We start from the raw sequence: 27,576 nt of genomic DNA, 5'->3' as shown, positions 1-27,576 counted from the left end.
TAGGGATCAGACACATTTGCATTCTACCTAGCCCTGGCCCCTCCCTGCATGTGCTGAGGTCTTCCCATTTAGTGGAACCACTGGCTGCTGTAATCCATGTCCTAATGCCACTTGCTGGCACTTAGACCTCCACATGTACATGGGCACACACGGTAGAGCCTGCTCACTCTGAGGGAAAAAAAAAAAAAAATACACAAGACAGCAGAGACTGCAGAGGTAATTCTTACTGATTATCAACATTTTATAACATAACCACTTCGTTGGTTTTTTTGTGGGTTTTTTTTTTTTTTTTTTTCCCTTCAATGTTCCCATGGGGTTTTTTCCCTCCTAGTCCACTTTGACTCCTCCCTCTCCTTTGGTGCTTCTCTTCATATACCCATATTATAAACCCATAATATATCTCACACGTTCCCACAGTGCGCTAAAAAACGGATCTCATGGTAGGTTTTTTCACATCCCTAAATGGTCTTCTCCTCCATGTGCCACCCTAAGGCAAATGCCCCTACTGACAGGGATACCTGTCAGTCTGTAGGCATCGCGGGAGTCTCTCCACCTCATTCTGGATGGAAGCCAGGCCCCGACAAGTGACCACGGGTCCCAGGGGTTGACTCCACCCCCCAAAAAGCACCGTGCGCCTGGACGGGCGGCACGAAGGGCTCTGCGGGATCGGCGTCTCCCTGCGAGTAGGCGGGCCGGCAATGCGCATGCTCTCTGAGAGCCGGCGACGGCGCGACAGCACCCCGCCAACAGCCCCGGCGTGGTTTAAATCTGGCGCCTCGTTTGCTGATTAGCCAGATCTCGTCGCCAGCATCCTCAAAGCAAGCGCGTTGGTGTCACACAAGCAGCCAGTCAGCAAAAAGCTTCTTCCGGCAGACGCACCAATAGCTAGGGGCGGTGGCGCTGTCCAATGAGCAGGACCCTACTTGGCGGGAGGTTATAAAAACCCCGGGCCCGGCATCTCCAGTTGCAGCGGTTCAGCAGCGGAGGGAGACGCCATGTCCGGCCGTGGCAAAAGCGGCGGTAAGGCCCGTGCTAAGGCCAAGTCTCGCTCGTCCCGGGCTGGGCTGCAGTTCCCGGTGGGGCGCGTTCACCGGCTGCTGCGGCGCGGGCACTACGCGGAGCGGGTGGGAGCTGGTGCGCCCGTGTATCTGGCGGCCGTGCTCGAGTACCTGACCGCTGAGATCCTGGAGCTCGCGGGCAACGCGGCACGCGACAACAAGAAGACGCGCATCATCCCCCGTCACCTGCAACTAGCGGTGCGCAACGACGAGGAGCTCAACAAGCTGTTAGGCGGCGTCACCATCGCGCAGGGCGGCGTCCTGCCTAATATCCAGGCCGTGCTGCTACCCAAGAAGGCTAGCAAGAGGGGCAGCGGGCAGCAGTCACAGGAGTACTAGGCCGGCCGGCCCTGCCGGCACCACTCAAAGGCCCTTTTCAGGGCCACCCCATTGTTCACCGGGAGAGCTGCGATCCGCGGAGGGAAGGGGAAGAGAGGCGTGGCCGGCCGTGGCTGCTGTGGGGCGGGCAGGAACCGGCCCGGGGCCAGTCAAACACTGCGAGAGCCTAAGGACCCGTTAATTTAACTCTAACCTCTGGTTCATTCAGTGGATGTTGCCTAGAAAATAAAACTGCTTTATTTACAAAACAGGACCCCAATACGGTGCCGTTTCAGTGTTTCTACAAGGCACTGTAACAATCAAACCCTGCTGAGGATGCTGATGCAGTAGCAAGTGCAGGAAGCCACTGTAGTAAGTGAAGTAACTGAAACTTGGGCTTCTGCTTCAGCTCCCCCTTCACTGGCTGTTCTAGCTGCCTGGTTCTCATGACCATGTGTATGGACAAATACACAAGGGAAACCAAAATGGCTGTCTGCTCCATCACTTAATACTAGCCAATCAGCAAATCTGCATCTACCTGGTAAAGGCAAACTTTATTTACCTTCACTAAGAACAAGGGTAAATGGAGCATCTCTGCTACTTTACTATAAGGAACATACTATCAGGAACCTAATGTGAGCCTTCAGTGATCCAGTGAGTGAAAAGGCCCAAATAATAACTCCTGAAAGCACTCAGCACAGTACAGCATTTTCATACCAGCACAGCTGAGTCTCCTGTTATAACCTAATGAGCACTTTGCTCCTGAATGGAATTGAACATTTAAAAGCTTTCATTTTATTTTTAATTTTTTTTCTTTTAGCTTCCTAGCTACAAAAATTGTTGACAATACTTAAAAGAGACACTTAACGATTTAGAGAAATGTGGAGAGGGATGAAAACTCTGAGGAGCAGAAACTATTCAGTTAGTTAACTTCACATTTTAGTTTTTTTGCACCCAAATGCCAGGTAAGACTGGTGTAAATGTTGAAATAAATCCCTCCAGAGGATCATGATGTCATTTGCAAAGACTTGTAGCTAGAGTTGTAGCACTGCTGCTAGCCACACCCCAGGTTCAGCGGGCATCATTGAGCTGCCTTGCCACGCTAAGGATATGCTTTGCTCCCTTGCTCAGAAGTAAACTAGCTAGTTCAACACCCAGGTTCTCTGCAGCTTCCTGGGCCTGACCAGGAACATTCTTGGCCGTGATGCCAACATGCTGCACGTCATCGTCTGGTCCATCTTCATTCTGCAAATATAAACACCTCAAAGTAAGGCATCAGGAAAACAGTGGGCAAGGAATTAAGACACCCATGAAACAGGGTAAAATCTAGTCTGAGGAGCCTCAAGAACAGTGTGCTGTTACAGCTTACAAGGAACCAGACTGAATATAATCCATGTTTAAAGGCCTGTTTTTTGTCATTTAGCTTCAGGTTTGAAGCCACCATGGTTCACGTACCTGATGGGGATAACTAACACCCGTCTGCATTGTCTCCTTCAGGCTATCAGATCCATCCAAGCTATAGACTGCTCCTGTCAAATACAACTTGGAAAAATATACAGAATGGATTAATACCACATTAACAAACAAACAAGCAGCCCAGCCTCTTTAAAAAACCCCACCCAAATATACAAAGCTAAGTCTGGAGGGAAAGGCTTTTTGTCGTGCAGTGGGATCAGCATAGCAGTACAATGCAAGTGTAAGAAAAGTAATCTCTGTTAGAGAAGATGTGACTTCTCGAGGAAAAGGCTGAAGTTTTTTCTAGTTTCCCATCTCCTTAATCACACTCCAGTGTCTAAAAACAGGTTTGGTAGGGTCAGAAGCAATACTTTCAAATATCAGAACAACATGAAACAAGCAGTAGGAGGGGAAGGGGGGAAATCTGGTATATATTCTAAGGGAATTTCCTGAAAGACAGTTTCAGTAGCCAGACCCATTCTTGTACTCCTGCTTTGGACAAACACAGAAGGGTCAAGTCAGGAGACTATCTGCCCTAACTGGCTATAAAGATACCTGCTGAAATTAGCTTCAGGAAAAGATATGGAAACATGCACACACTTGGAATATGTTTTCAGAAATAATCCATGAAAAATACCAAGTACTCCTCACCTGGTCATCCTTCAGAAGGGTGTTGACAGCAACAGGGACGCTACATCCACCCTCCTAAAACACAAAGCAGCTGACACTGAGACTCCTACCCAACACATTCAAAGCAGAGGCCTCTGAAAAGCTTAGGCCGCACATAACGCTGGCCCATCACTCTTCCTTTGGCCCTTTTTGATTCAGAAGTACTTTGCAGTTTTAGAGAAATGTAAAAGATTTCCCATACTACAGCATCAAGTTAATTAGCAGATCAGTATTTACTGCTGCAGGCAGAGCAAGGGTGCCAGACCTACCAAACGCTTCATAAAGGCTCTCTCAGCAATGCAGCACAACACAGTGTCTGTGTCATGCAGGGCAGATACCATATTCAGTATCTCTTGGTCTTTGGCACGAACTTCCACTGCTAAGGCACCCTAGAAGAAGAAACACAACAAAATACAGTAATTCTTCAACTTCATTCAGCTGCATGTGTACTCAGCATTGATCATTAAACAGAACTCAGAGGCTCAGACCCTTTTCACTAACAATGTTCACAGAAATGAATTACAATGCACTCCACAGGCTGGCAGGGGTGTCCTACAGTAGCTGCTATAAACAGAAGATCTGGACTTATTCAGCCAAGTGTTAAAAGATCATGCTGCCACCTCAAACCATTCTAGAACTTTGCAGAGTACTTGACAAATGCATGATCAAAATCACTTTTTCAGACTGAATGTGCAGATTCATCACTTGCAATCACTAATGGATCACCAGCTCTGGTTTGGCAAGTTTGATATTAGTATGACAATCCCACATATAAGCTCAGCCACACAGCTAGCACGGACTGGAACAGTCTGGCCACCTGAAAACAGGAGCACTAAGAATGTGCTCCAAGACAGGTGTTTCAGCTCCGCCCTGCAGAAGTCAGGACGCCATGCACAAAGGAGGAAGCATCACAGAGCAAAGACACTGCAGTGGCTTTGCACAGTTATCCTGGTGCAGCATAATTCTGACCCTGTCAGAACCTGCCCCATATCTGCTGTGTTGCCCCACTGTAGCTGTGCATGGATTACCTTTCCTATTTACTGTTTTTCTACTGCTGATAGGAATCAGCCCCTAACACACTGGGTAAGAGAGCATTCTTGTAACAAGCTATGCCTAAAACAGTGTAACAACCAACAAAAGAGATCAAAGTACTTTTCTGGTAACAAAGACATGAGAAGTCTTCAGCGCAGTTAACTACTCATATGTATCATATTGCCGCTGGCTTTCAGTGCTCTTTAAGCACGGCTTAAGGAACAAGAGTTGTGAAGTACCTGTCCAACAGCATACAGACAATCTTCAGGGCCTAGGAGCTGGAAGAAAGTAAAAGCAAGAGTTAACTCAAGTTGCACTGTTCACAATATAAGAAACAAGAGCCAGATTCCTGTCTCTGCTACCAATTGGATTTCATGTCAGACCAAAGAAATATCACCTTTCCCTTCTCATGCTTCAGTGTTTCCACCACAAAAGTGAGATAATACACTTTCCATCACCTGGAGTGTAACACTTTTTGAATTAGCTAATCACTAAAATCTCAGCCTTGCACGCTGCTGTGCTGCTAGACACAAGGGCTGTGAAGTGCTAGGAGACAATCAGATTACAAACTATTACTGAACCATGGAGAACTGAACATGAAACATTTCTGTATTAAGAAAAAAAAAGCAACCAACTGAAAAACCCAACCACTCCTTTCTGAAGTGCCTCAAATCAAAGCTAACATGGCAATGGACTCAGGAAATTGCATGCTTATCTTGGACAGGACAGCCACAAGTTCTGAAAGGCAAACAGTTGATAGTTCAGCAGAGAATGGTATTTTCTGCTTTGCTGCGCCTCACCTGGCCAATGCGATTTTCCCAACCCATTCTCTTCAGCCCAGCAGCAGCCAGGATGATGGCACTGAAGTCTTCCTTCTCATCTAACTTCTTTAAACGGGTATTTAAGTTTCCTCTCTGTAGAAGTGATTAAGCAAGCATAGAAACAGCAGGCAAAGAGCCCTACAACCACTTGAGTCTTTACAGACTGTACAGAATCCAACAGTCTCCAAATGAGAATGTTATCCTGAAAGAAGTGTTAAATATGGACAATTGTTTCTTAAAATAGAATTTTACCAAGTATTATGGGGTATTAATTCAAGCATTGAGTCTACAAAGATATGCACACCATTTAAGTATATTATTAGCACCCAACTCCTTCTGCGCTGCAAAGAACTCTGCTCCTAGGACTGAAGTAACAATGCCTTTTCTCAGTAGGTCAGCCACTCACATCGGAACTAGTGTACCAAACTGCATCCAGGGTTACTGGAAAACCAGCAACATTTGGTCACAGACCTGTGACAAACACATGGGAGGTACCACCATGCAGTTTTTCAAATACTGCAAAACATATTATTCATCTGTACACTGAACCCCCAGCAAGAAGTTCTTCACAGCCTCATGAGAAAGCAGAGGACAGGATGCCTACAGTGCTACCTCCCCATCAGAACAGGGTAGCAGAGAACAGCTTTTGAGGAAGCACTTTGCTCTTGTATATCAGGTGACACAAATCAGCCTCAAATCTAGATTTTACACAAAGTTGTACTATCCTGTTTTCAGCTTTACCCAGCTCCCACAGCTTGCCAGGAAAGGATACAATATCCCTGAATTCTAAATGAGGGAACTTCTTCTTGAGCTGAGCTGCTCTCCGAAGTGAACTGGTTCCAATCACACTGCAGGGAAAAATATATCGCTGAAATCCAGAACACTCTGAACAATTACCTGAGCCACATATATGACAGAAGTTTCAAGGAAACAAATGGTAATCTTTTTTTTTTTTTTAAGTTGAAATGAAGATCAAAAAAAGGTCGATGATTTGTATCTCCTTAAAAGAAAGAAAACCAATCTGTGAAGTTTAGCATAAAGTGTCTGAAGCAACTCCCAAAGAGCCAATTGACAGGATATGCTCCTGACAAGCAGTTCCTAGCCACTGTCAAGGACTGATGAAACCTCACTGAAAGACAACATTTTTCGCAGAAAAAAAAGACTCCGCTGCCCCAAAATGAAAAGCCAGACAACTATGTGATGAAGTGGAACAGAAGAACTTCATCAAAGACAGAAATGCAGTAAGCAGAGAACATTTGAGTATATAACTGGAAACCACAGACAACTGCAAGCCTAGGCATTTCCTTTCTCAAGATACATGCTGTTCACTTCTTTTCATAGAATCACATTATATGCTGATTTGGAAGGGACCTATCAGGATCACTGAGTTCCAACTCCTAGCCCTGTGCACCACACCCCAAGAATCCCACCATGTGCCTGAGAGTGTTGTCCAAATACTCCTTGAGCTCTGTCAGGCTTGATGCTGTGACCACTTCCCTCAGGAGCCCATTCCAGTGCTGAATCACTCTCTGGGTGATGAACCTTTTCCTGATATCCAACCTAAACCTCCCCTGATTCAGCTTTGTGCAGTGTCCTTGAGTCCTGTCACCACTGGTCATGAGATTGAAGAAATCAGTACGTACCTTTCTGCTTCCTCCTATTGGTAACCTGAAACCTAACCAGATGTGATTTTCCAGCTATCCAAATGCACAGAAGCACAAGTCTTTGTGTCACAGCAAGTTTATTTATTTCACTTTAACACACTAAAAAATATCTTTCTAATAGCTACCTTAATCTGAGTAATTTCACTCATCTGTCTCGGACAAAAGATTCCAACAACTTCTATGGAAAGATAGGTCATTAAAAATGGAGAAACCACAAGAAAGCGATGCCATAAAAACAAGGAAGAAATCAGAACTTCTGAGTCAGAAGAGAAGCATAGTTCAGGTCCATGAAAGCCAGAATCCTGCACCAGACACCCCATCTGCATTGTATGCATTCCCCAGCAGCAGGCAGAATACCAAGAAGCAGGAATTCACTTGAGAGATCATGGCAGGAAAGGTTCTAACTTAAGAAAGCATTGCCACTCAAGGGTGGCTTAAGAGATGAACCTCATTCAGTATGCAGCACTCCTGTGAGACAGCATTACTTTTTCCAGCAAGTGGGTCCAGGTTAATGTCTGTGGAATGCTCACAAAAGGCAGTGTAAATCCACTACAGGATAAAGCAATGAGCTGACTGACTTGCCGATGGAAAATATCAACCAACAGACCCCTTCTGTTTTTACATGTCTTCCTCTTCTTCTCCCACTCACCTCTTCTCAGGAAGGAGGCTCAGTGTTTTTCCGCAGTTTTTGGGATGAAAGACAACAGCATCAAGTGGGTTCTCCCTTCTGCAAAATAATGCAAGTGCAAAATACCCCATGTCATTGAAGGCAAGGCTGCTAAGCTCAACAGTTTTGCTATAATTTCCTGGAAGAACTGCTTCTGGCTCCAAAATACTCCATAATCACTGTATGAGCAAGAACTTTCAGTACCCCTGCTAGCTATAGAACACTAGGGCAGCCCTAGTGTTCCACTAGAGCTTCCACTGTTTTGGAGATTAATCACAGGAAACTTGGAACATCTAAAAGGACCTACAGTGCCTTTGCTCTCTTTTACCAACAGTATGAAATGCAAGACCCTCAGAGAATCAAGCCTCACGTCCACACTTACTTGCAGACAGCGCCAATCGTAAAGCCAGGGGGAAGAGAAGTTGGCAGGTCCTTCAGGGAGTGAACCACAAGGTCAACTCTAAAAATCAGAGGACAGTAATCAGAGAACAGATGGTGGAGCTCATGTGGCGATCTACCAGAGGCCTGCAGGTCACCTACACAAAAGTTTGAACCCAGTCTGGGAATAATTTGGAGAAGGGAGAAGAATTTCAGGATTCCATAGCAAGGATTACCATACAGTTTTTGTGTTTCTCCTAAAAAGCTACTTTGCCTTTCTCTGTTTCTCTTTTCTCCTTACCCAGCAGTGAAAGACACTTAACAAAGAACTAGACTGAATGAGGGGAAGATGCTGATGTTCACACAGAGAGAGACTCACTGTACCAAAATGCATCAGTTATGTGGGTTGGTATTACAGTTCAAACTTTAAGTAACAGCTAGCCAAACTACAGGCTACCTGCTTTGTCACACAGGAACCAAGCATAATTGTAAACGCTTAAGTCTCCAATATTTTTTCACCAACTTCACTGAAAATGCAGTATGATGTAACTATGTGGCAGAGATGCGGAAGAACACCTTTGTTTTTAAGCATATTTTAACAAAGGCACCACTGAAACTCTTTTCAGAATACTGAAAAGAAAGAGAGATTAAATAACAACAAAAATCCCCCAACACCTCAAACCCACTAAACCAGCACTAATCTCTCTCTGCTCAGGCACCTGAAGCAAGGTGGCTTTTTTGTAGAGAGAAGCTGCACAGAACACAGCACAATTTGCCCATGCCAAATTCTCCTGCACAATAAACGTTAACAGGGTAACAATAAATCGGTTTTGTAATACATTGCCACCAACAAGCAAAGTATTTTAAAACATATATATATATTCATAAGCAGGAATCATGAGATCACATCCCCTCTGTGTATTACAGCATGTAATACACAAAGAACAGAAGAAAACCTACCTGGGGCAGAACAAGTGACACAACTCCACTTCAAAATACATGGCCTAAGCCCACAGTAGAGAAAAAAAAAATGGGGGGGGGGGAGGGAGGGAAAAAAAAAAAAGAAACAGTAACTTATCGAAGGACTACTTTTTTTTTTTTTAGCCCGATAGGTACCAGGACTAAAGAAAAGTAGATCACCTATGCCTTAAGCTAGATATGTCCAAAGAGCACCAAATGCCAAGGAAAAACACAAAACAATAAGCTCTTACTCATTTCTTTCAAGTGCACTTTCCAACTCTTTGGTGAAGAGGCTCTTCTCTCCAATCTACACATAAATGGAAGAACATGAATAACAAAAGAAGCATCAGCCAATATAACATATATAGAATTAGTTCTTGAATAAAGAAAAAACATTTATTGTACCTTGGAAAGTGCTGTATCCAAGATCTTGTCTCCAGTTGTTGACATGGCCACTGCTCAGAGACAGTACAGGTAAAATGTGAGGCTTGATAAAAGCACTGGGCTTAGGCTGAAAATATCTATGCAAAATGCCATGAGCAGTCACACACTACTGTGTGAACATGGACTTAAGCTCAAAACAAGAGCAGCTCACTTCTAGAAATACACTGCTGTTGAGGGTTAAGTTTCCTGTAGAATTTTCCCCCCCCCCCCAAGCTGCTAGGAGACTAAATGCTGAGTGCTTAACTTGGACAAAAAGAAGATGATCACTTAGTTGGGGGGAGGGAGAAAAGCTCCCGGAGAGAGAGCTGAGGGTGGGGGTCTCGTGGCTCTCGTCTTCCGGGGAGCACGGATCAGAGACTGCTGGCTGCTGAAGTCCACGGTTAACGGAGGAGTCTGGTCCTGGGAATTCTACTATCTGTTAGAGCGCCCAGGAATTCGGAGTTTCTTCGCTGTCCTGCTGGATTTTGGGTGAGCCCGGGTCCAGCCGCTGCAGCTTCTCCGGCACTGCCACCTCTGCCTGCCGAGGACACCCCCTGCCTGCGGAGGACAGTCCACCGCGCCTGGCTTCCAGCCATCAGCGCTGGAGCTTCCACCGTTTGCCCTCGGGGTTCTTGGTTCTGTTCTACTATTGTTATAATTGCTGTTGTTGTTTGTCTGTCCTGTTATATTTACTAGTAAAGGACTGTTATTCCTTTTCCCCATAGCTCTGACTGAAAAGTTTTTTTAATCTTCCCAATTATAATAACACGGAGGGAAGGATTTGAATTCCTCATTTCCTAGAGAGGCCTGCCTCTCCTTAGCAGACACCTGTCTTTTCAAACCAAGCCAACTGCACTCAAGACAAGTGAAATTGAGACTTCTTTCACTGTCCTCAAAAACAAAAGCTTAGGGAAACAGGGCAGGTTTGGGGAAGAGCTGACCCAACGGAAACTGCCACAGTCTGTCTCTGGAGTGCCAGTGACCACGTATAAAGCAATTCTCCTCAGTGCAAGGCTGAGCAACAATTCCTGTTGAAAGCCTTGAGCCCCAGACCAGAAAATGCTCTTAAATGCTCAGAGGGGCACAGCCAGAACAATAGTAGATTTGCAAATGAAGCAACACCATATCCATGGCATATTCAGCACCCAAATAATCAAGAGCTGATGAAATCCATCTAAGTCCCCTAGAAGAAACCAGCAGCAGCAGTTGCTCAGCCACACAACTGAACTGAATTCAGATGGCACTCTCAGATAAACTTAGATAGACCTCCTCCTGACTCTACACACACCTCTTGCACGCAAAGATACCCACTGGCTCCTGCTGCCACCTTCCCCAGGGAAACATCCAAAAAAAAACTTACCAATCTCAAAGTGGAGGTCAGGGTATAGCTCACGGAGCATCAAAACTACACTATCGGTCTGAATCCGGGCCAGCTACAAAGAAGCAGAAAACAAAGTCCTAAAGAAAGAGCACATTGTCCATACAGTAGCTAAGGAGGCTTTGCCATTCTTCTACAGCCAGGCACGCATGACCAGTACATTCTCTCTAAATGAAAAGCATTAAAAATAGGTTGCCTCAAGTAAAATCACTCATAGGTACAAACTCCTTGAACTGTGTGAGCTACTAACATGACCAGAGCACTTCACTGAAGAATTTCTTTTATTGACTGAAGTATCACATCTCCCCATGTTCAGCATTGCTGTGATGCAACCACTGATGAAACACTGCAATAAATTTATTTTAGGGAGTTAGGGACAGTGACTACAACAGAAGCCTACAGATCATAATTTTCACGCTTTCACTTCTTGGTTTCACATATGTGGAACACAACTGTTGAATGATGATCAGCAAGTGGGCAGAAAAATAAGCAAAACCATTATTCTGTTGTTCAGTGATGAAAGAACAAGTCGTACTGCACACTGCGCTAGGGTTAAAGCTCCCCGCTTTTTCCAAGAGTACGGATTTTACCAATACTGCAAGCTTTGGTAAAGATCTCACTGAGCTGGTGGAAAAATCTCGAGTTAGTGTCAAATACAAGTTATTTATCTTCTGTAAGAAAAAAGACGTAGTTAGAGGGTCTACAAACACACAGAAAAGTAACAGTTTACATCATCGTGTGCAGCAAGAAACAAATCCCAAAGCAGTAAACTGCATGAAGAACACTGTGTTGTCTAAGAAAACCAGAAGCAAGTAAAATACAATCACTTAGCATATCATCTTTTTGCACATTCAAGCGGCAGCAGACTTAAGCAACTACAGATGAGTTTCAGCTTTTCTGCCACCGAAGGGCTCAGGACCCTTTGGTAATTAACGTAGTTCTCAGGACTGCGACTCCCTTAAATACAATGAACGTATGTGGCTGCCTCCCTTTGCAAAGTGCCCCCAAAGCCTCAGGTTATTACATGAGGTAGCATTTATGCATTGCTATCTCCCTTGTCCTGATGTCTACATAAAAGGCCTTTGTGCCACCACAAAATTCTTCCTAGAACGTGCTACCAAAAGGAACGCGATTATCTCAGCGCAAAGGCTCGAGGGTCGCTTATCTCCCTTTGCGAGGCTGCTCCTCCCTACTGTAGCCCGCTGGCAAGAGATACCTCCTCTATCTCTGGATGTGTCCCTTTCCTGGCCTTTGAGCGGGATGCTGACATTGGGGGTTTTCCCTACAAGAGCTGCACAGACTTTGCAAGTTGCACAGTTCCAGCCAGACTTGGGAGAGACCCGCACCGTCGCCCCCAGCCCCTGCACCGCGACAGCGGTAACAGAGCTGACCGTCCCCCGAGTTCCGAAGGAAGGGCTTTCTAAACTTCTTCCCGGAGTTCCACCGTAGGAGTCGAAACGCACCAACTCAGGAAGCTCAGGCCGTTCCTCAGCCCCGAGAAGCACGCAGACCCTGCGCTGTTCAGGACGAACCGGGTGCCCGGGCGGGAGCACACCCCGCACCCCAGCCCGGTCGCTGCCTACCTGGCTCCGGCGGGTGCCAACGCGGATCGCTCTGCTATCCACGCCGTTCTCTCCCTGCGGCAGCAACGGATCGGCGCCCGCCCCGTCGGCACCCCCGCCAGACTCCGCTCGCCCCAGGCCCACGGCGGCCGCCCCCGGCTCCGCCATGACCAGCGGCCCGCGGCGCAGCACAACCCCGCACCCACCACGTGACCGGCGACCTCACCCCCGCCGCCCCGACCACGTGACCAGCACCCTCGGCGCGCCCGCAGCAGCCGCAGCGCTGGAAAAGCTCCGCCCCCGCCCGCCCCAGAGGCCCCGCCCTCCCCGAACTCCCGGCGCACCGCCCGGCCGCGCCGGTCAATGATAGCCGGGGTGCGGCACTGCTCGGCCAGTCTGGTTTATTGGAGGCCAAAGGATGAAGCCAAATACAGGTGGCCGAGGACACAGCAGGGAACCCCGTATAACATGAGAGGGCGTGTGGACAGGGCCTGCGCTCAGGTACTGCGCTTGGTATGGATGAGCAGCTCCCGCTGCAGGCCAGCCTCGATCGTGGTAGCCGTCTTCCCCGAGGGCAAGTCCGTGATCAGGGTGAGCTTATTGAAGACACCGCGACCAAAGTAGTCAGCAACGACTGAGAAGCCATCGTTTGAACACTTGAGCTGCCAGACATAAAGCATCAGCATCAGCAGAAGCCTCCAGAGCCTCTTGCCTCTAATCCCTTTCCTTTCTCCCCCTGCACTTACAAGCCTCTGGCTTAGGGGACAGGGCAGCCACGTCAGTCCCAGGCTCTTTGCTCATTCCAAGCAGGAGCTAGGTGTAGCAGAAGAATCTGCTAGATTTTCTGGCACTGGCCATTCCAGCTCCTGTTTCAACCCTACTTCTGAGCCATGCACAGAGGAGGTAATGAGCAACTGACTTAAACAGGAAGGTGGGTGCCTCAACTGCTCTGGTTTCCACATCTGTTAACATTTTCCAGCTAATGTTCCATTCTCACACTTACCACTTACTTCATCCTTGGGGAATCAAGGTAAATGGAATATTTTGGTGCTGTCCCCATTCCAATTCACAATGTTCTTCTCCCTTTCTCCCTAAGGAGTTCTATACAACCTGTTGACCAGCTGTCACACTGACCAATAGGTCTCAAGACCCATCTGAGGGTCAGGTGAGAACAGAATCTCTCTTTCACATTCACAGAGCCAACGACTCTTACACAATGCAGTCACCCTGGGTTTCTCTCATTATCCAGTTAACATGGCCTTGTTTACAAAACACTTTCAAGTCTTACCTGTCTCTATCTCCATTTACAGGTCTGTAAATGAATCTTAACTCTTATTTATTTTGACTTGGTAAGACAGGCAATGTTGCCCTACCTGATGCTGAAACTGGTCATGCAGATCTCTCTTCTGCTCCTGGGCTCGGATCATATCCATCACTTTGCGATTTTCTGGCATGCAAGTAGGACATTCCGAATCACTCTCAGAGTAGCTTTCAAAGCAGTGCTGGTGAAAGGAATGACCGCACAAAAAGTGGACTGAAGGGAGCTCCAATGCACTGGTGCAAATGCTACACTTGGTCTTCTGAAAAATCTTGGGACTGAGTGACAAGATGGAGAAGCGTGAGACAGATAAACTACACTTTACCTTACCAGAAGAAAACAGCAGTTCTGTCCTTGTATAGGACTAGACAAGACAGCACACAGTCCTGCACCTTGCTTTTAGCTCTTCAATTTCCAGGCGGATCCTTGTAGTTTCTTCTTGGTATTTCTGAATTCTCTGCTCATCCTGCTCTATCTGGCAGCTTTGCTTCTGCAGCTTGTTGACAAGATAATCCTTAATCACAGACAGGGTGGCTGTGGAGTTATGAGCCAGCGTCTGCACAACTGAGAGCAACTGAGATGTTAGTTTAAACACAAGCACAAAAACTGCAGCTATCCTTGTACTGCCAGGGCAGACTGCTTTCCTGGGACAGGCCACTTACAGGCAAAGACAACTGGCATTCTCGTGGAATTGGAAGAGCTCACTTAAAGATTCTCTTTCAGTGTGACCTCTTCCAGAAATGGACATCTGGGAGCACATCTGGATAACTCAGACCAGAAGGGACAAAGGAAGGATCTAGTAGTGGACTGGGTTCTAGTTCTCCACCAAGGCACAAGAGGAGTTTCAGCACACCCTGCACTGCCCCACACTGACAGAATAGAAATCATGCATGAGACACCTGATACTGCAGATCTTTTTCCCTAACTAGGGAGCTGTAACTGGCATCGTTTTTCCCTACAGAGCAGGTTATTACTTCAAATGGTAGGCTCCAATTTAATTGATTCTTCTAATGTCTGATCTACAGAAAGCACTACCAACTAGTCTGGGTTGAAGTCTTTTGTGGTTTGTTTTTCTGGTTTTTGCTTGGGTTGGGGTTTTATTGTGGGAGAGGCTGAGGGCCGAGTGTCACATATCATTACCAAGCAGCGGAGGCATAAGATTCTTGTTCTCAATGTGTTTCAGCACTGCAGCAATATACTCTTTGCAGTTCTCCTCCTTCCGTGCAAAGTAGCCAAGAGCCTGTTCCCAGAGACAAGCCTCTTGGTCGCCATACAGCTCACACACCTCGATCACCTTCTTGTACTGCTCGTTCTGCATGTGGTAGTGCATGATCTGTTGGAAACTATGGGAGAAAGACTCATCAGCTGCAACAATCCGTCTCACCCTTTGAGTTGTTACAGGGACCTCAGGTTTTCACCCAGCCATGCAATCCCCAGACTCCCAAAGAAGTCAAAGACAAGTCTTTTTTTTTTTCACTCTATACAACTGCCTTGCTTCAACAGTGAGGTATTTCTGCAGAGCAATCATCTATCTTCCCCATCTTGAGATACTAAAGAGGTCACTACCATTAATAGTACAGACATTTATGGCTCTGAAATCGCTGCAGTGAGGGCAAGAGGGAAAGGACTCTAAAGACAAGAGTAACACTCACAGTTTGCCCTGCTCATAGAGGTAGAGAACACCATCCTTGAAATTGTGCATCTGACATAAGACCAAGGCCTTATCAAAGACTGTTTTGAACCTTCCACTCTTCAGGAGGGTAAGAGCTTCACTGTGCAACTTCTCCTTGAGCTACAAAGAAGGGGGAGAGGTCAAGAAGAGGAACACAGGCATACCCACATACACAGTATTTTGCACTAAGACCTGCCAATTCAGAGCTGTTTCACAGAGATCAGTTTTGGTACTTGTTCTTTAATGCTTTCAAGCAAACAGGACATGATTTTCTTTGCCCAAACAGCCAGCATCCTCACAGACCTAGGCAAGCAAGTGAAGATACTTTTGTGGGAAAGGCATCTGCTCACAGAGGCTGTATTGTCTGGAATCTGTCCTTAAATGAGATACAAACAAAACAAGCTCAGCCATCCTAAAGGTAATATTCTCCCAGCTACTAGGCTGCTTTCCCATTTCTGTGCTATTTGTCCAGCACAGCATACGTACTGCCTCATGTTGTCAATGCCCAGCTGGACAGGGCATTGCAGGAATGCAAATATGACTCACAGACACCAAATCTCTCCCTCAAAACACAATGCTGGAGAAGCTCAAACCTGCTCATCTTGTTCATGTGCCCAGTTCTGCAATCGAAGTTCCAGTAAAGTGTCATAGACACCCTGTGGAGAGTCAGCCTGCACCTCAGTCATGTGTTCCAGAAAAGCCTTCAGTTCTCGGGAGTTGTTTGCAAAGACTGGGATGAACTCCTCTGAATTAGCCTGTAAAACAGTCAGAAAAAGACAAACACCCACACCAGTCTAAGCCATACTAGTGCTTAGTTCCTGCCATGAGGAATGTTCATTTCCAGAGTTTCAGACAGGACAGATACAGCAAAATACAGGATGCCAACATCATCAAGGATCAATCCTGAGCAATAGCTTTAAGAGGTCTCCTGCCTCTAGGACTACCAGTAGACCAGAATGGGGCTTCTCATAGAATCCTTGAATAGTTTGGGTGGGAAGGGAACTTTAAAGGTCATCTAGTCCAACACCCCTGCAAAGAGCTGAGACATCTTCCATTCGATCAGATTGCTCAGGTCCTAATCCAACCTTACTTGAGTGTTTCCAGGGATGGGGCGATCCATCACTTCTCTGGGCAACCTGGTTCAGTGTTTCACCTCCCTCATAATAAAAAGTTCCTTCCTTCTATCTAGTCTAAATCTGCTCTCTTTTAGTTTAAAACTATTACCCCTTGCAGCATCACAACAAGCCCTGTAAAAAAGTTTGTTCTCATCTTTCCTATAAAACTTTATTGAGTACTGAAAGGCTGCAATGAGGTCTCCCTGAAGCCTTCCCTTATCCAGATTGGGCAACCTCAGCTCACTCAGCCTTTCTTCAGAGCAGGTGTGTTCCATTCCTCTGATCATTTTTATAGCCCTCCTCTGGACTCACTCCAAAAGGTCCATGTCTTTTCTGTGCTAAGGGTTCCAGAGCTAGACACAGTATTCCAGGTGGGGTCTCACCTGAGCAGAGTTTATTTATAGTATAATTCTCATTATATTATAGTATAATTCTCATTATACCTAAAACATCAGGCTAGCAACACAAGGCACGCAGAAGCACTTGCTGCAAAGTTACTACTGGAGAGCAACAACTCCCAGTCAACACAAACTATACCTTTTTTCCTTCCAGCATCCCAGGGCCTTCATTACCTCCCAAGGGACGGTAATCAGTGCAAAGGATCTTCAGCAATTCAGTGGTCTCATTAGGGACATGGTGCATCAGGATTTTACCGTATCGTTTCATGTTACTCTCTGCCTGTTCAAAGGGCAGTTTTCCAATGTAGTGCAAAGCCTCTTGGTAGTTCTGTGAAGACAGACAACAAAACAATCACAGGACCTTAGCTTTTGCTCTCCACTTTGAGATTAGGACAGAAAGCAGTGAAGACATGCTGTGAGTGTGCCACAAATACCATTTGCTCTGAATAATCACCTAGTTTACTATTCCTGCTCATTTTACTCCTCAGGGAGAGAGACAGGATATTTAGAAACATTTAGATAAATCCCCAACTAACCACCATCCCTCCTCTTAAAGGGCACTGTAAAAAGCCACATCAGAAAGAAAACAAGACCTGATTTCCACACCTAGTCTAACACACCAGCCTAAAGCAGAAAGGTAACACACCGATACCTATGAGTATTGTTGCTGCTGCTCTCATCAGCAGGCAATCCTTTGCAAAGTCAGTAAAATTACATTCTTGCTAAATTCCTCATAATATTCTCCCCAATAAGAACACACAAGCAAGTTATATCTCCTCACCTTGATGTCCTCTAACTGGATTTTGAGGTACCATTCATGATGCTCATGCTTCTCTGCCAGGTACACAGCGTGGGAGTAATAACCAGCTTGGCGAAGCACCTTGATAGCCGTTTCCACATCAAAGTGGACCTCACTCTCACTTGTCTCCAAGAACAAAAGTAGAGAGATGGTCCCTCAGAAAAATTCTAACAGTCCTGAAGCAGTAATCATTTATGTAAGAGGAGGAAAACATGAGCAGGGACAATTTGGTACCGCTCATGCAAGGGAAAAATCACCTACACAGAAAGGAAAGAGTCTAACCACTTGCCAGTTGCACTGGCACAAGCAAGCACACCCCAGACCCAGATGGTAAACCAACCAAACTGAGAATGTAAGCAAGAGCTCGGAAATAAAGGAACAAAGACCAGGATACTGAGTGGTAAATTCCTTATTTTCTCTCTTAATAGTCGTACAGGAAGTAATTTACAATGTCATTGCTACCCCTTTTTAATTATTATGATGACATAAAAATGTAGCATGATTCCACGTCCCCCAATACCTTAATGAACTCTTCCAGTTTGGAGCTGTCTTTGAGTTTGGTATAGCAATTCAGCAGAAGTGTAGTGTGGTCTGCATTGGCCAGGGACTGCAGATGGAGCATCTGTAGATAAGCAGTGAGGTTGTGGATACGCTGAGCATCCAGGAATTTCCGAATAACATAAGATGGTTCTAGTTTGCCTATAGTTCTGTGAGGAGAAGAGTCATGTTACAAGATATTGTATACTTATGAAGTCAAAGTAAATGGAGAAATTAACAACAGAACACAGAGAAGCCTTGACTTCAGCAGGCACTAACACTCTTGGGACTGCTCAGCTATGCATCAGAAGCAACAACTAGTTACGGTGTAAGACCACCCATCTGCACACACACTGATACAAAGGCCTTGATCGTGATGACCATGACAGCGTAGAAGGAGTTAATCTTCCTTTAAAGGTGGCAGTGAGAAGACAGACTCAGTTCTGAGCACAACAAACTGGGAAGCCAAAAGAAGTGAGGAATAAAAGCTACATGTTCCTTCATTTTAGTCACATAACTCAAAATAAGCTTTAAATGCTCATGCTCTAAACATTGAGCAGTTTAGCCACAGTTACTGTGACAGTTAAAGCAAGTCAAGGTAAAAAAACATGCTCACTCTCGCTAGATGTCAGTGATTCCGGAGCACCAGCTCCACAATAATGTAACACTTTGTGGCATTTTAAAAATTGAACATGAAGTTTTCAGTAAGCCCCAAAACAAGGCTGCTCTAAGTTCTAGTTTTAAAAAACCCAAGATGTTTTAAAACTGACACTGAACTGTTTTTGAGTCCTTTCCAAGAACACTGCTACACATGGTTAAATTCCACCATCTGTCTTGTAGAGAGTGATACCTTCTTAATGATGTCACCAGGCCCCACTTCATTCCAATGGGCCTCATAATCCATTATAACGAAATAATAATACATAATAATGTCAATAATACATTATTCACGTTAAAATATGATAAAAGGGAAGAACTTTATCCTAAGGTGTACAGAGCAATTTTCAAGCAGCTTGTTCAAAGACTTTTAGTCTCACTGACATCTTTCTCTGTACAGGGAGAATTTTCACCTTAAGTCATACTTTTTTATGCCTGGGCTGAAACAGGCCTATGTTGCTCCTACCAGTCCTACAACATCACAGCTCCATAGGACCCCCACCTACCGGATATACTGCTGGATGGCTCCATCGTGGTTTCCCTTGTTATAGAGATGATCGCCATACTGCCGGAAAATCTCTGACAAACCATCGCTGTCCAAGTGGTGGCTCTTGGCCAGGTTAATGGCCATTTCAAATAAGTTCTTTCTGAACAGCATCTGTTAAACACATGGTAAGAGCAGTATGAGAGAAATACTACCCCACAAAGCAAGTTCAAACACACCTGGAAAACAAGTTGTTTTTTGTATTCTCAGTGCATACATGCACATGGGCCTTTACATACCAATTGTTTTACACCACTGGTTATATTGAAATGCTATTTGGTCACTTGTTATTCACTTACATGAATGGTTCAATTTTTCAGTCTGTAGAGTCAGTACAATCTTACAGACATAAGGCAAAGACTAATAAGAAAACAGATTTACATGCCTCAAGTTTGGTTTGTGTATCCTTCTCCTGCAGTACATGGATCTTCCCATCTCTGGTCAGTACATAGAGAGAACCCCACTCTGCCAAGACATCCACTATATCATCAAAGATTGAGCTGTAAGCAATGAATTTGTTGCACAAGTCATAGATATTCAGGACTTGTTTGTCTGAATTCTGTGCCTCATTCCCAGCAAATTCTGACCTGGAGAGAAGAAGAAAGTTTTAGAAAACAAGAAGAACATAACTTGAAATCTTGACACCTGTTCAAACTAGGGATGTATAGAATGCAAGACAGAGTTCATTTAGGCAATTTAACTAAGTGGATCCAGAGGGAAACTACCACATATTTATACACAAATCCATGAGAAATTCATAGAACTGCAAAAAAATCCCACTCATTCAGCACACTTAATTGTGCTAACTTTTGCAATGGAAGTTTACCAACATATGGGTCTGGATCAACCTCAAAAATATCTGACAGAGTCACGATCTGTTCCCAAAAACAAAGCTTCACCGGGAAGAAGGAGAAAAAGCATGAAGCTGCATGATCAAAAAGAACTCATCTGTTTCACGGAGCCCTACTTTGGGGAAGTCTTTCGGTCCTTGGAGACAATGATGAGGTACCCCCGATACCAGTGGACAATCAGCTTTTGTCCCTCGAAGGCAAAGCAGGGGCCACATTCGTCTGGTTGATAAAGGTACACACATTCATTTCCTGCCACAATGAACTGGAGATCCTGAGAGGGGTCACTGAGAGATGAACAGCGCAGTCCACAACCATGAGTGTCCAGCTCCAGGTGAGGATAGTCTTTCACTGAAAGCATATAAGACTACAGAGGAAACTCAAGGGTTTGGGGATTGCTCTGAACAAGACTCTGAAGCCAACTGAATTTCCAAGTCAGAGTCACATTTTTTTCAACTAGTTTCTCACCTGGATGTTCTCTGTGGTCACCACAAATAGATGTGTTGTTTTGCCAGACTGTCGAAAAGCAAGGCCAGTAACTGGATAACTGCCTTCATGTAGGATCTGGGTCTTACTATGCCGGTCTCGAGTGATGTCTCCTTTAGTAAGTACAACGCTCCCATCTGCAAAACCTAGTGAGGCAGACAGACTAAACTATTACTCATACAACACACCAGAAATTTTATCCAGTGTAAGTTAGGGAAACTCCAGTCAGTGACAACACCATGCTCACCAGCATGGTATAAAGCAATGAGATTGCCACAGGTTCTCCCATCAGGTCACCCCCTACTGCTCCTGTTACAGTTCAGAGCTGTCACACAACTGCACATAGGATAGCACTGTTCAGCAAGGGTTAACTTGCTTTCCACACACAAACTTCACATGCAGATTAATTTTGTTTGACTCTGTCTGTATTCTGTTTTACAAATGGCCTTCCCATACTGCAATTTTAACTACAATTTCAAGTCCCTTGCTTATTCAAAACACACAACACAAAGAAGACCAGAGGGAGATTTTTTTAAGAGAGAGTAAAACGTGCAGTTTTCGCAGCTTGCCAACAGCCCCAGCCTTGTAAGTTGTTCCAGGGTTGAAGGCCACCATACACACAGAGAAAGCTTTTTGCTTTCATTGTAGGGACCAACTCAGCTGAGAGCACTTGTAATCTCACAACATTCATGCTCTTATTCTGTCGGAAGAGTTAAGCATGAAACATTACCAAGGGATGGTTAAATCCAAAAAGAGAAAAAAGGTTTGTACAACATGCTTGAAAAAATATCTCTGTAATATTAGGTATCACAAAACTCACTTTTTTTCCTGTACCAACAGAAGCTAAATGTAGTACTAAGTTCAATAAATATGTAGCCTTACCAACTGGCAGGGAAAAGAGGACATCAGCTAAAAATATGTGCTTCCGAGTATCAAAGTTATTAGTGTAAAATACACAGTCAGGCTAAATTTACACATTTATCTCTTGAGCTCTGGGATAGTACGAAACACACAATATCTCCATGAGAATAATGTAACAACTGAGTGAGAAGAAAGATCATCAGGACATTCTACGCGTATTCTTGCGTTATCTATTCATGTTGCTTACCTCTCAGTAAGGGCTCTAATATTTTTATTAAGCTGTTACAGCTCAGCTTTACTTACCAATAGCCATGAAATTAAGATTCTCGTGGACAGTTAGGCAGGATACAACTGTGGGCTTGTTACCTGGTATTGCTGGAAAAATTCGTGTGCAAAGAGGATTACCACCATCTCGTTTCTCCAGGTTCCAGACTTTCACCTACAAACGACGACAATCTGGCATAAGCATAACATGGAGTATTAGAAGGCCATGACCCGGCATCAAAATTTATAATATCCAGAATGAACAGGCTACTTAAGGAAAGAAAGGGCAACTGAGATTATCACAACAGTCTTTAAGAAAGATCTGTATTACAAATGTATTTTCCTCTCTTTGTCATTCAACTTACCAAAGGGTTAATACCCTCTTCATCCTCACCAATAGATACCAGGATACTGTGCTGCTTCAGCTGGTACAGATGCGTCACCCTTAGCTTGTAAGCTTGGAAACTGCTGAGTTGAAGGGACCGAGGCAAAAACCAAATCTGACCTTCCATATTTAGATCACAGTTAAGGCACATAAGGGAGGGACCAAAACAAAACAAAACAAACAAACAAACAAACAAAAACAAACAAACAAAAAAAAACCAACCACAACACACCAAAAACGCCCACTTCCAATCATACAAGAATCTGTGTGCCTTTTGCTGACTCCTGGTAGAGCTGCGGCAAATACTTCTGCAAAGCAACCCCGGAGCACCACCACATCCAGAGACGGTTTGGGTTTCGTTTTAAATAAAGTACTGCCGAGAGCGGAAAGCTGCCGCATTCTCAAGGCCTGAGTACCCTCCGGCCCGCACTAGACAGCGCCCAGGATTCGCCTGCCACCGCTCGGCCGAGCCCCGCGCAGGCCACAGAACCCAGCCCCGCACAGGATATCTCCGAACACGAGGCTTCCCCGGCCCGAGTCGCAGACTGCGATGCCCGGGGGCAGCGCGAAAGGCTTCGCACCGGTTCCATCCGGCCCCGACGGCTCCCTCACCGTCTCTCTGTCAAAGAAGACGAACCGGCGCCATTGCAGGTAGGCAGCCATGTTGGGGCCGGCCCCGCGCGCCCGCCCCTTTAGTGACTTGAGTCTCCGCCCCTCAGGTCACGCAGGGGAGCGCGCGGCGTACGCGGGGCAGCTGCAATACCAAGAAATTCGATTTTAAAGATTGAATTTTGAACATACATATTGAAAAAACAGCCCAGAACCTGCTAGGAATGTAAAACTCAGAACGGTGTCAACTACCTTAAATGAGTCATTTTACAGTAATATTCTTGCACTACAGCAACGAATATATAATCTTTTTAATTTGCCTCTCTCCAACAAGGCCTTAATAGTATATATACAAAAAGGCTTGGCATTTCAACGTGGATAAGAACTAATGAAATCTGGATATTTGCTGTGAGCTCAGCAGGGTATGACTAATTACGTGCTATTTGTGACAGATTAAGATTCTTGGTTTAACAAAAGCAATATAGTAAATATATTCAAGATAAAGCTATACCTTTGGATACATGTGTATGTTAGTTCCAGAGCAACCCCACCAGAAAGCATTCAGCATTTATGTACTTAAGTACTTAATTTCATCGCAACTGTGTATTTTTACTGTTACAGTGCCCCAGGCACTGCCCTGTAGGACCTTGTTTACAATCTAAAGTACTTAGTTACCATTATGGTAAATTCTGTATGAATCTTTTGTTAAACTGCTTAACTTAAGCTATCAATTAAGTGCTGTTAGGTTTGCTGGTTAACTTTAATGCACAGACCACTGGCCAAGTCCAGAGCCCAGTTGATCAAGGAGGTCTTCTTGAACCTTGTGACTCAGCTTACTCATTCCTACCCTTATTCTTTTTCCCCTTCTCCCCAAGCCTCGATGTAGATAATTTTGGGTTTGGACTGAGTGCAGTTTGCTTTTCCTCTGTGTGCTTTAACCATCTAGGCCACAGCAGAGTGAACCCTGCCACTGAACTTCACCCTGCTTTCACTTTTACATTAAACCTGCTTTTGCCAACTCCTTTGCTGGTGATTTTTAAAGCATCTTTAAAATACTCATTCTAACCATCAGAACCACAGCACAGACAAGGTCTTCTGCAGCACAAGCAGCAAGCAAGACAGAGCTCAGGATGACATTGGATGAAAGACAGGATGACACAGCCGCAGCAGGATCTGCAGTGCTCCTCTGGCCCCTTGCAGAAACTCTTGTCAAAGTTAAGGCTAACTTGGCACTGCAGCCAGATGCCACACAGAGCCTTCTAGTCTAGTGGAGACAAGACTGCAGATCATTTGACCCTAGAAAAACAACTGCCATGTGGAGGGTCTGTGCAGAAAAAGGATGCCTCTCCTGGACATAGGAGAGCACTTTTGCATTTATCACATGCCTCCTTTTCTTGAGGCTTCTCTCCAAAGGCTGTTGCATCCAATGCAGACTGTGAGTCTCTATAAGAGACATGCTTTTCACTCAGCACAGTTAAAAGAAAAAAACAGAACAAATGGGAGTTCCAGGGAGCTTTTATTAATTAACAAAATCAGAAATTTTCCATTCATTTTTTTGCACTCGCAACTCATGAAGCTCTTCACAAGTCAGTGCTGCAACACATACAAAGCCAGAGAAAACATATTCTCAACAAAATCGGAGCTCCACTGGAGAGTTTGCAAATTGCCAATTTAACAGAAAGCCAATTTCCCCTCCCCCCTTGACTGTTTTGAAGGACTAAACCATATTGTTTGCTGGTTAACAGTTAGAATATCAACCCTTTCTCTAGGGTCTGCTGGATTATGACACACCACTTGAATTGCAAATGATTTCTTTTCTTGAAATAAAAGTTCCAGTTTCTTTCAATAAGGGCAACAGTGGCTATTTTCTTCTCCTGACACCCCTTCCCCAAAATTACTGGTTGAAATACAGCAAGACTGTATCTTAATAAACACATCCCCACCCCTCCCCCCTCCCCCCCCTTTACTCCTCCCTAACTTGTCTACAGCAGAATTTAACAATGCTTCCACACAGAGGCATTTTAGCAACATAACAATGAACCGAGCAAAGCCTACAGAATAATCTGCCAAAGCCTTCTTATGAAGTTCAGATGCATACTCTTTGGTCCAGAGACCTGGCTGATTACAAAGATAAACTGATTTTAAAAAGATGGACCAGAAGTTCATAGCAAGCAGAAAACTCCCTGCAGGGACTACAGTTGCCCAACCTTTACCACGGCAGCTGTACTGCTAGTCTCCGGGAACAAAGTTCACTTTGTTCTCAGGAAGTAACGACCAGCGGCCCCAGCAGCCCTACGGAGTTCAGCATCAGGGCAGGAACCATCACAACAGCAGTTCAAGAGACATGGCATGACAGCTCTGTAACCTCTCTTATGAAAATGAGGCAAGACAGCCATCTGCTCAGGTTTGTGTCCCATCAGTCATTTGTAAAGAAAAAAGTGTTTGAAGCATTTTTAAATCCTTGGTGCAGACACCCTCCCCCCATCCCAAATAAAAATAAACAGATCAGAATGAGATGATTTGATACCATCATATACACAACATGAATTCATGTTGAGCTTCCCTGTTCTTACCCACAAAAACAGTCAGAGGGCAAAGAAAGATGCTCCCATCTCATTCTGGAAATTGAAACATGTATTTGAGACCAACCCACCCCCCTCCCTTTGGGAAAAGGCCTCCAGCCACTGCAGTGCCCACCTGAGAGGGGACACCCAGAGAACCTGGCCGATAGGTTCTCTCAAGTGACTGAAGATTCCATGACCACCTTCACAGCAACCTCACCCAACTGTGAAGCTCCATTTCAGAGACTCAGAGTGACACTTTCAGACTTCCAACAAAAAAGAAATGCAGAACACATCAGGTTCTCATTCTCATCAACTCTGTCAGAGGAAGTATTTGATCTAGGGCTCACTACTGAAGGCTCTGACTAATCCATCTGTAAAGGCTGGTGACCAGCAAAAACTGGAGCTCACAAGAAATCTTAGGAAGTCAAGATTAATACACACTCCTTACTCTTGGGTAGGCAACAAAAAAAAAAAAAACAAGAAAACCCCAAACCAAAATAATAAAAATAAACAAAAGCCCCAAACAAACGAATAAAAAACCCTGCACACACACACACAAAAAAAAAAAAAAAAAAAAAAAAAAAAAAAAACCACTAGGATTATCCTAGTCTTCTGGAGCATCTTTCCATTTGCAAGATCACATCTGTTTGAGATAGCCTACTGGCACCAAAAATAGTCTGCTTCGTTCTTGACAAGAATCCACCTAAAAATGGTGCCTCCGATAGTTTAGGTAAGTGCCAATCCTCAATGAGAGGCCAATTTTAAAGTAATACTTTCAAAAGTTCTGTGCTTCAAGAGGGACCATCAACGCATGGCACCAGGCTAACCTACCACAAATCCAAGCAGAGCATACACATCTGACTTGACATTGCTATCCTGTTCTTGTTACATGTGCATGCCCTGGTGAGATACAAAATTTATTTACATTTTCATGTCTGTTGCATTAAAATGATCCCTCTTCTGTCTGGAAAATCATAAGCTGGCTGCAGTACAGGAGCAAGATTTTACTTTTGGTCGAAGTTACCACCCACAAGCTCCCACCCCCCCACCCCCAAAAAGCACCCCAAAATTGTTTACATTTAGTACCTGCCAGTCAGATGTAAGCTATGTGGCTCACAGAGACCAAGCTCTTGAGTTTGTACTCTAGTGCAGCATTTGCTACAATTATGGAGTCACTGCCAACAAAAAGAAAAACATCCTGAACACAAAAACCTTTCAATCTTCTACAGTTGTTGTCAGGAGGCACCTGGCTTCTATTTATGATCATCAAGGAACGGGATGGCTAGTCCACCTCGTGATTCCCAACTACTTTTTACTCCAATTCAAAAAAGGGTCAAAACGGGGAGAAATTAAGACAATTAAGTCCTGCCTCAAAGGTAAGCAAGCATGGTGTGAGTGCAGCATCTGTATATGCAATAAATGACTGCGCAAAAGGGATTGCATTCACCCAGGTGCCTCCTGACAGTGGTGGTTAACAGGCTAAAAGGGATTTTAAAAAGTAATTTTTTGCTTTGTCTCACTCCTTTTGCCTGTAGATCAGGCCAAACATCAAGCATGTTGGGAGGGGCACAATTTAAAGCAACACTACTTGACCAGGAAGCACTTCTCAGCGATATACAATGCAAAATGACAGACAGCAACTCATGGCAAACCAGAGTAGATGGCAAGCAGCTTCCTGCAGCTTCTGACATTAACAGGATTTTCCCCTACCTGCTCACAGTTCTGCAGAGAGGCCATGCTGGGCAGAAAATGCAGTACTGCAGGAAGTGAATCAATTCCACAAAGCTCCAGAACTGTCAGTTTATGCACGTAAATTGTTTTTTTTATGGTCTCTCAAACCCAAATTCACACCTTTACACATGCTGCTCAGCGACACCCACTGGATTTCCCTCACACCATGGTGAAATACAGGTCATGGACTCTTTCAGAGCTTGTCGAGTTCCTGAAATTTCTAAGAGGAAAATTGAAGAGCATCTCCCAAAAGGCTGAGCTACAGATTTGGAGGCTTTGGAACCCCACAAGTGATCTCTTCCACACGAGCAGTACAGCACTGTTGCTAGCACCAGAGCAAATCCACCCTGACAAGGGACACTTGTGGTAGCCTGCAGTTCACAGGGTCAGAGCACTTCTCATT

At 44.9% G+C, this 27,576-nt stretch overlaps 3 protein-coding genes across 4 annotated transcripts; 1 reads left to right on the top strand and 2 right to left on the bottom strand.

Annotated features, from left to right (window-relative positions):
- Positions 1-597: 597 nt before the first annotated feature.
- On the top strand, positions 598-1,650 carry LOC120762520 (histone H2A). Its single transcript, XM_040085017.2, has one exon. It carries the CDS (start codon positions 996-998, stop codon positions 1,395-1,397), a length of 402 nt encoding a protein of 133 aa, XP_039940951.1. The 5' UTR covers positions 598-995; the 3' UTR covers positions 1,398-1,650.
- Positions 1,651-2,148: 498 nt separating this feature from the next.
- Positions 2,149-12,554, bottom strand: HMBS (hydroxymethylbilane synthase). Its single transcript, XM_040085016.2, has 13 exons — positions 12,407-12,554; positions 10,806-10,878; positions 9,428-9,477; positions 9,274-9,329; positions 8,067-8,144; positions 7,667-7,744; positions 6,126-6,201; positions 5,333-5,446; positions 4,772-4,810; positions 3,770-3,889; positions 3,483-3,536; positions 2,832-2,918; positions 2,149-2,621 (listed from the first exon to the last, which is right to left on the bottom strand). Exons 1-13 carry the CDS (start codon positions 12,551-12,553, stop codon positions 2,448-2,450), a joined length of 1,146 nt encoding a protein of 381 aa, XP_039940950.1. The 5' UTR covers position 12,554; the 3' UTR covers positions 2,149-2,447.
- A 215-nt stretch (positions 12,555-12,769) lies between these two features.
- VPS11 (VPS11 core subunit of CORVET and HOPS complexes) lies at positions 12,770-22,972 on the bottom strand. Of its 2 annotated transcripts, none has more exons than XM_040084932.2 (16): positions 22,779-22,972; positions 22,250-22,398; positions 21,987-22,059; positions 20,742-20,905; positions 20,393-20,640; positions 19,811-20,012; positions 19,388-19,539; positions 18,208-18,394; positions 17,670-17,813; positions 17,028-17,216; positions 15,969-16,130; positions 15,356-15,495; positions 14,844-15,046; positions 14,096-14,267; positions 13,759-13,981; positions 12,770-13,047 (listed from the first exon to the last, which is right to left on the bottom strand). In XM_040084932.2, exons 1-16 carry the CDS (start codon positions 22,930-22,932, stop codon positions 12,883-12,885), a joined length of 2,727 nt encoding a protein of 908 aa, XP_039940866.1. In that variant the 5' UTR covers positions 22,933-22,972; the 3' UTR covers positions 12,770-12,882. The 2 variants fall into 2 exon arrangements, with proteins under 2 accessions (XP_039940866.1, XP_039940865.1); XM_040084931.2 differs by having other exon boundaries at positions 21,924-22,059; positions 22,779-22,971.
- Positions 22,973-27,576: the final 4,604 nt, after the last annotated feature.

Source organism: Hirundo rustica, chromosome 23, assembly GCF_015227805.2.
Source record: "Hirundo rustica isolate bHirRus1 chromosome 23, bHirRus1.pri.v3, whole genome shotgun sequence".
Taxonomy (NCBI): Eukaryota; Metazoa; Chordata; class Aves; order Passeriformes; family Hirundinidae; genus Hirundo; species Hirundo rustica.
Note: the sequence above shows the minus strand (reverse complement) of the source record. Positions and strands in the feature narration are given on the sequence as shown.